Source organism: Palaemon carinicauda, chromosome 33 (genome assembly GCF_036898095.1).
Source record: "Palaemon carinicauda isolate YSFRI2023 chromosome 33, ASM3689809v2, whole genome shotgun sequence".
Classification (NCBI taxonomy): domain Eukaryota; kingdom Metazoa; phylum Arthropoda; class Malacostraca; order Decapoda; family Palaemonidae; genus Palaemon; species Palaemon carinicauda.
In genome coordinates this window covers 30,635,717-30,644,784 of record NC_090757.1, presented here as the reverse complement: position 1 = coordinate 30,644,784, position 9,068 = coordinate 30,635,717, and the positions used below count along the sequence as shown (strand labels likewise).

Sequence of the window (9,068 nt, the reverse complement as noted above, 5' to 3'; positions counted from 1 at the left end):
CATAAAAAAAAATAACTTCAGTTAATTCCCATTGCATTTCGTGATAAAAATTATATAGATATAAAAGGCGAATTATTAAGTGAAGTCCACTGCATCAGTTATGATAGAAAAGGAATTGCCCCAGGAGCTGTAAATCAACACAAAAAGGCAAATTATTACTTAATGTCCATTGCATCTGATGCTAATAACCACTGATACATAAAAGGAAGGCGGGTTTGTCAGAAAACACCCATGACATAAACAAGACCGATTACTTAGTTTAGTTCCATTGCATCTGGTGGTAAAAGACATCAAGACAAAAAAAGGCGGATTTTCATTTAACTCCGATTGCCTCTAGTGCTGATAATCGCCAAGCCATAAAAATAGTGATTAATCAGTTAACTCCCATAGGAATGGATAAAAAATACTAGGTTTTGACAAGATAGTTCATCATCATCATCATCTCCTCATACACCTATTGACGCAAAGGGCCTCGGTTACATTTCGCCAGTCGTCTCTATCTTTAGCTTTTATTTCAATACTTCTCCATTCATTATCTCCTACTTCACGCTTCAAAGTCCTCAGCCATGTTACCCTAATATAATTAAATGAGTGAAGTTTCAGTCGACATCATCACACTTTGGACCTGATCATCCCAAAAGGTCTGTTTCACTGTAGAAAAATTAACCCAATTCCCAGTGCATTTTGACCTCATTATCACCTACAAATCACAAACTCTCATATTATCATTATTATTATTAATTGCTAAACTACAACCCTAGTCGGAAAAGCAGGATGCTATAACCCCGGGAGGCCCAACAGGGAAAGTAGCCCAGTGAGGAAAAGAAACAAGGAAAAATAAAATATTTTAAGGACAGTAACAACATTAAAAAAAAAAATTTCTTATACAAACTATAAATATTTTAACAAAACAAGAGGAAGAGAAATTAGACAGAATAGTGTGCCCGAGTGTACCCTCAAGCAAGAGAACTCTAAACCAAGGCAATGGAAGACCATGGTACAGAGGCTATGCCATTATCCAAGACTAGAGAACAATGGTTTGATTTTGGAGTGTCCTTCTCCTAGAAGAGCTGCTTACCACAGCTATAGAGTCTCTTCTACCCTTACGAAGAGGAAAGTGGCCACTGAACAATTAAAGTGCAGTAGTTAACCCCTTGGGTGGAGAAAAATCGTTTGGTAATCTCAGTGTTGTCAGGTGTATGAGGACAGAAAAGAATCTATAAAGAATAGGCCAGACTATTCGGTGTATCTGTAGGCAAAGGGAAAGAACTGTAACCAGAGAGAAAGATCCAACGTAGTACTATCTAGCGACTCTAAGCCACTGAAAGAATCCCATAACTCTCAAGCGGTAGCATCTCAACGGGTGGCTATATACCCTAGGTCTGATAATCACCAATGCAGGTGTCTAATGAGGTTTCATCTCCGGCCAGTAAATACCTGACAACAGAGTAGGTGGCTGGTAAGGGCGCCTCATAGTTCTATAAGTCTATATATGCATGTTCGTAAGTTTACTGTACCTATAATATGTAAAGAAACTTCTTTCAATAAATCAGTCCTCTGAAGAAGTATCACGAAACTAGTCAGGACTTAATCTTATATCTCATATTTTAATTTTCCCCGAGGTTGTTTTGCATGTGTGTGTGTATATATATATATATATATATATATATATATATATATATATATATATATATATATATATATATATATATATATATATATATATATATATATATATATATATATATATATATATATATTTTACTCGTTCGAAACAAAACTTTAATGAAGGTAATGGGAAGGCTTCGAAACTCGGTTTTATCATTAGATTTAAAAGTAGAAGATCAAGCAGGAAAGTCTTCACAAAGGTAAAATTTTAAACGCTCTTGTTGACTCAACATGCAGATATCTTGCAGGCAGAAGAGAGATCGTTAATCTCCGATCAATCGTAGTAATTGTGTAATTGGATTACAGGAAATTTGCCCTATCAGGAGCATATTGAAGGCGATGAGGCAGATGATTGTAATGAACTCTGATATCATGTTCCAAATTAACTACAAAGCCCAGAATAAGAGGCAAAGAACGATCTTTTCAGTTTTCCAATCATGATCATCGGGGATGGTATAATGGACAATTTCTGAAATTAAAGCCACATAATCCATAAAGACCCAATAGATGACTCGAGCGATTATCCAATTGTCCCTCCAAATAGAAGAAATTGGATTGGTTTTGTATAAAAGCAGCTGGGATCGTCAGATTGATATCACTTTTCGAACATGTCTTTCAAGGTACAGACATCAAGCAATCGATCCTTCTCTTCTGTGAGCAAGTTATCAGAAAAGCCAACATACTAGTGCTCCCGTTAAAATCGAATTCATTTCTTAATTGGATTAGTCACTGGACTATGGAATCAATCATTCCATAACAAACAGATCGATTCGATAGTCCAGTCTTCTTCTTCTTCTCTGTATGCATCTTTTCCCACCTTTATGTGGGGTCGATGTTTCTCTGACCAGCTTTCCCCATCTACCTCGGTGATGAAGTGTGGGACAGAGGTAGATGGAGAAAGCTGGCCAGAAACATCGACCCCACATAAAGGTGGGAAAAGATGCTGACAAAGAAGAAGAAGAAGAAGAAGAAGACTGGACTATCGAATCAATCTGTTTGTTATGGAATGCAGATTTTAAAAAGTGCTCCAAAAAAATATTTTCCATTTTTGTTTTTTGATAAATTCGTAGCTTTTGTGCAGTGTCGTCGTAAATGTGAATTTGACCTAATTATTATCATTTAAGACATACGTGGTACTGCTCCAATATGTGCCTTATGTACAGGGAGTATCTTATTGACTTGTCAGAGTACATATTTTTTTTTATGTAATACGCCGTAAATTATTAGCAGACGGCAACCAGCCGTATTTACATAGGAGCATGTCCTTTCAACCGACTGCAGTACATAGTATTTATCGGTTTTAATATATAACATTTACATCCAGTCAGAAGTCACATCAACATATTTTAACATGACATTTATTTACATTTTCATGTATGGCAATATGCTTCTTTCACAAATCTTAATTCATTATGTATATTGTCTAAGGGTTTAAATGTTTATTATTTTTGTCACCCAACGCTGCATTTACACTGATATCTTATTTCTTAGTTATCTCGCATTGATAATGTCTTATTTTTTGGTTATCTCACATTGATGACGTCTTATTTCTAAGTTATGTCCCATTGATAATGTCTTATTCTTAAGTTATCTCGCATTGATAACGTCTTATTCCTAAGTTATCCCATATTGATAATGTCTTATCCCTAAGTTATGTCCCATTCATAATGTCTTATTCTTAAGTTATCTCGCATTGATAACGTCTTATTCCTGAGTTATCACATATTGATAATGTCTTATTCCTAAATTATGTCACATTGATAATGTCTTATTCTTAAGTTATCTCGCATTGATAACGTCTTATTCCTGAGTTATATCGCATTGATAACGTCTTATTCCTGAGTTATCTCGCATTGATAACGTCTTATTCCCAAGTTATCACATATTGATAATGTCTTATTCCTAAGTTATGTCCCATTGATAATGTCTTATTCTTAAGTTATCTCGCATTGATAACGTCTTATTTTCCAGTTATCACATATTGATAATGTCTTATTCTAAGTTATGTCCCATTGATAATGTCTTATTCCTAAATTATCTCGCATTGATAACGTCTTATTCCTAAGTTATCTCGCATTGATAACGCCTGATTCCTAGGTTATCTCACACCGATAAATGTCTTATTCATAAGATATCTCATGCCATATTTCCATATTTACAACTGCGCATTCAATTTCTCTCGCACCGCATCAACGTCTGAATATTCCCTGTTAATGCGGCTCTACTCTTTATCCACAGGTTGCCGTTCTTCTTTGCGTTGTGGCTGCTGCTGCTGGGGATAAATTATTCGCCCCACCACCCCCACCTTACTTGGGACACCATGGTCATGGTCCCCCTCCCCCACACTTCTTCGGACACCCTCCACCAGCATTCCACCATGAACCTATTCACCACCACGTTCCCCCTCCCCCTCCCCACCATCACCACGAGGAAATCAACACACATCCAGCCGTGAGTATTTTAATAAACATAACCAAGTTAATCTTAAGTGATGCTTTGCTTCATTTCTCACTGTAGTATTTTGCAAATGTTAGTCATATTGACACCCCTTCTGTTGACCATAGATGTTTTTTTCATATATAAATATATTCCTCTGATAGTTTTGAAATATTCTCGTTCTATTTGCCCTGGCGATATTACCCGCTCATTACCATTATTCACAGTATCCCCTTCTATATTCTTTTAGCTCTTGCGATACTCTCCTCTCAACTATGGGGATATTTTCATTCTCTTACCAATACAAAGTTCTATTTACTACGGTGACATTTCGTCTCTGTATCTAATATTATTATTAGTTGTTGTTGTTGTTGTTGTTGTTGTTATGATAAGCGACTACACAGTTATATTGTTGTTACTCAGCACATATTGATAACCAGCCTTATATGCCGGAAATGGCGTAATTGAGAACATTAATGATGGCAATTTATACTTCATCATCATCATCTCTTACGATATTGATGCAAAGGGCCTTGGTTAGATTTCGCCAGTTGTCTCTATCTTGAGCTTATAAATCAATACTTCTCCATTCATCATCTCTTACCTCACTCTTCATAGTCCTCAGCCATGTAGGCCTGGGTCTTTCATCTCTTCTAGTGCTCTGTGTAGCGCAGATAAAAGTTTGGTTAACTAATCTCTCTTGGGGAGTGTGAAGAGCATGTTCAACCATCTCCATCTACCATTCACTATGATCATCCACATATGGCACTCGAGTAATCACCATTATAGTTTCATTTTTAATCCTGTCCTGCCATTTAACTCCCAATATTCTTCTGATGGTTTTGTTCTCAAATCTACAAAATCTGTTGAATATTGTTTCATTGTCATACCACGACTCATGTCCATACAGTAACACCGATCTCACCAAACTAATATTTTGTCTGATTTTTATATGTAATTTCAGGCGAATTGATTTCCAAATTTTGTTTAACCTAGCCATTGTCTGATTTACTTTTTCAATCTTTCATTAAACTCAAATTCTAAAGATCCTGCATTGGAGATCGAAGTTCCTAATTATTTAAATGATTCCACCTCATTAATCCTTTCTCCTTCCAATGATATTTCAACTTCCATTACATATTCCGTTCTCATCATCTGTCTTTCTACTATTGATCTTCAGCCCAATGTCATGTGATATTTCATGCATTCTGTTAAGCAAACTTTGCAAGTCCTGTGGTGTTCTGCTGATAAGGATAGCGTCATCAGCATACTCTTGGTCAGCTAATTTCCTGTTAACAATCCAGTATAATCCTTCTTCACCATCCCTAACTGTTCTATGTATTACAAAATCCATGAGGACAATAAACAACATTGCTGACAATATATTACCTTGGAGTACTCCATTGTTCACTGAAAATTCATTTGATAGGACTCCACTAACATTAACTTTGCACTTGCTATGCTCATGAACAGACTTAATCAAATTTATATATTGAAGAGGAACGCCACAAAATTGGCCAGTGGCCACTATCAAAGGCTTTTTCATAGTCCACAAATGCCATCAAAAGTGGATTTCTTTATTCTACACATTGCTGTACCACATGTCTTAAAATGAAAATTTGGTCAGTACAACTTCCTTTTCTATATTCTGCTTGTTCATCTCAGCATTTCATCAATCTTTTTCTCTGGTCTCTTTAGAATGAACATACTTTATAATTTCATGACAACTGACTTAAGTGTGATAACTCTGTAATTACTGCAATCAGTCAGATCTACTTTTTTGGCCATTTTCACCAACACTCCTAACTCTCATTCATCAGGCTTTGCCTCTTCATGCCACATTCAGGTAATTGCAGAATTTTTCCATGTAGAGCTTTTTTTTTAGCCAAGTTGCAAAAAAATTATAGAAATCAATGAAAATCCACCCAAAACATTATAAAGATTCTGGGAGTCACTTAATTTTCGGCCAGTATCATCTCATCAGTTGTTCCATCGTATCCAGGGGCTTTCCATCTCTTGAGTTTTTTAATGACAGCTTCGACTTCAACCACACTAGATTAATTCATGGGCATATCAAGGTGTTCCTCAGCTTCAGGCATATCAATCAAATTACTCCATTCATATCTACTATTCATGACCTCACTAAAGTGTTCCATCCAACCTTGCCTTTCTTCATCTTCTGTTGTTATACGAGACCCATCTCTCTTTTGAATGTGCATATGCTTCTTCTTCTTTGCCCCAGTAAAGATTTCATTATAAATTCTATGAGCAATTATTATTCCATAGCCCCTCCCTGAATTCATAGCTTTGTCAGCCTCATATGCTTTCCTGTCTAAATATTCTCTCCAGTCATTCCTGGCGTTTCTTTTGACTTCACTATCAATACTGAAATACTTAGCATGCTCTACCTTGTAATTTTCATTACTTCCTCGAAAACTTTCAACAATCAATTTCTGTCTTTGTCTTCTTCCAGAGTAGATATATATATTGCCTTGGTCTAAGATTTCTTTACCAATCCCCCTACAAAGTGTTTAAAGATATCCAAACTATATTTCATAAATTCATTCTCCACTTGTTGTAACTTTTCAATTTGATTCATGGTTCTAACATTCCAATTACCAATTTTAAATTTTTCCTTAGTATTTATAATCTGGGAGATTCTTAGCACCCAGCTACCCCCAGGACTGGGGGCCATTCTGTCCTTTTCACTTTGCATAGACTGACCAAAACCATAGAGGATTCATTAGCTAAATATATCAAAGGATAGCTAGTTCCTTATGATGTGTAGAGCCTATCTACCTGCCAGTACATAGTAATTCCACTAATATTAACTGCCAGGCATCAGGAGTAAAAGCCGAAAAGACATCTTGTCCATCGCCTTAAACCAAATCCGTCACCTTGCTGCCAGTGACTTCATCGAGATTTAGGGGGGCATTTCCTCCACACTCAAAATTCTCGTTACTTCACCAAGTTGCTCATTCACTTAGATAACCGTTCTCAAACATAAATTGCTAAGATATGCCGCCTATTTAATCATTCAAACTTTAAATGAAAAAGATAAAAGGATGCAATTGTTGATGGCATCAGTAGTAATTTTAACCAGAATCAATTTCACATAACATTACCCTTAATGTAACGATTTCAGCTAAAATTGCGACAGACATTGTCCTTTCTTTCCTCTCTTTTCCAAAGTCCTCATTGTGATCTTAATTGACCTTTCTTTCCTCTCTTCTTCAAAGTCCTCATTGTGATCTTAATTGACCTTTCTTTCCTCTCTTTTCCAAAGTCCTCATTGTGATCTTAATTGACCTTTCTTTCCTCTCTTTTCCAAAGTCCTCATTGTGATCTTAATTGACCTTCCTTTCCTCTCTTCCCCAAAGTCCTCATTGTGATCTTAATTGACCTTTCTTTCCTCTCTTTTCCAAAGTACACATTGTGATCTTAATTGACCTTCCTTTCCTCTCTTCTCCAAAGTACTCCTACAACTACGTCGTCGTCGACAACGACGCCGGAGTCAACTTTGCGGCTGACGAGACCCGAGATGGCCACCACACACACGGCAGCTACGAAGTCCTCCTTCCGGACGGCAGGAAGCAGATCGTGACCTACACTGATGATGGGAATGGCCTCGTAGCAGAGGTGTCTTACAAATCCTAATCTTCCTAACCCCTTGACAACTGAAAATCCTTCGCTGGACTGCCCTCAGAACGTCCTTCTCAGTTGGGTCTAAAAATTTACTTTCATCATTATGTCTTTAGTGTTCAATTTATTTCCTGATGATTTAATAATCATTCCGTTATTTTAACTTGACATAAGACGATTTCCATTCTATGATCTTCAGATCTGAATTACCTTATTCTTTAAATAATCCATAGGAAAAATTAAAACAACTCCTGAAATGAGGCACTAAGTTCTGGAATATACGTTAATGAAAAATAGTTAATTTCTTGTCACAATGATATTGTAATAGTAAACGTTGGTTTACTGTTTCCTTAGTTAACCTCACCACTGCTAAATCAATAGCTTAATTAAATTTATTTGTCTTCAAATACAGATTTCCTATTTCTGTACATCGTCCCAACCTACTTTATTTCAAGTATCTAAATACAGCTTAATTCAACATTCACTTATCACTATCAAACGTTACATTATTATGCTAACCGACAAGAAGTTAAAATTTTTTCATTAGGTCAGCTTGTAATTTTCATAGTTATATAAACGTGCCTTTTCTTATTCACCGTATGTGTTCTGTTTAGAGATTCAATTAATGTTGTACCAGACGATCCAACTTAATGAGAGAGTTCTGAAAGCAGGCCTAATGGGTTACCCGCGACCGACATGTGCTCCGCTCCGAATATTGTAATCGAATTAATAATTTCTGTTTTACTTCTGTTTGTTTGGGGTTTATGCCCAACTACTTAAGATGATGAATATTTTTGTCCAAAATATAGGAAAGGATAGTGACTGTGCATTAAAAATTATTTTGAAAATATGTTTCACTTGAATTTTCTCCTCCACAGTTTTGTATTTGAATTATTCTCTATGAATTTGGTGAAAGGGCTTTTAGCTAATGTGAGCCTAGACATTATAATAAACTGCCAACTTGAATGAAGGACCTAAAGGGAGAAATTGAATTTAAGAAGAAACTAAAGACATCACTTTTCACAAGATCATATGATTTGGAAGATGCTACAATCAAAGAATTGTATAAGTTATAATGAAAATGTTTCGTTAGATGATTGATATGGACCCGCCCGAGAAGTAGTTCACTCGACTTCAGTGGAGGGTTGGATTTAAAACCAAAACAAGTAAACAAGTAAGAATGAAACTACTTTATAGACATGATGTATAAGTATGTAGATAACTATGAATTCTAAATTCATTACATTAAGGATTATTCCGTTCAAATCACAAAATGATAATTTTTTTTTTCAAACTAGTGCATTAGTTATTCAATGGCATCC

General features: G+C 35.9%; 1 protein-coding gene across 1 annotated transcript in view; it reads left to right on the top strand.

Annotated features, from left to right (window-relative positions):
- LOC137626134 (uncharacterized) overlaps positions 1-7,761 on the top strand; it is a 22,364-nt gene extending 14,603 nt beyond the window's left edge. Inside the window, exons 2-3 of the mRNA XM_068357210.1 lie at positions 3,907-4,119; positions 7,579-7,761. Coding sequence (XP_068213311.1) covers positions 3,907-4,119; positions 7,579-7,761 — 396 coding nt within the window. The remainder of the gene's footprint in view (positions 1-3,906; positions 4,120-7,578) is intronic.
- The last annotated feature ends 1,307 nt before the right edge of the window (positions 7,762-9,068 follow it).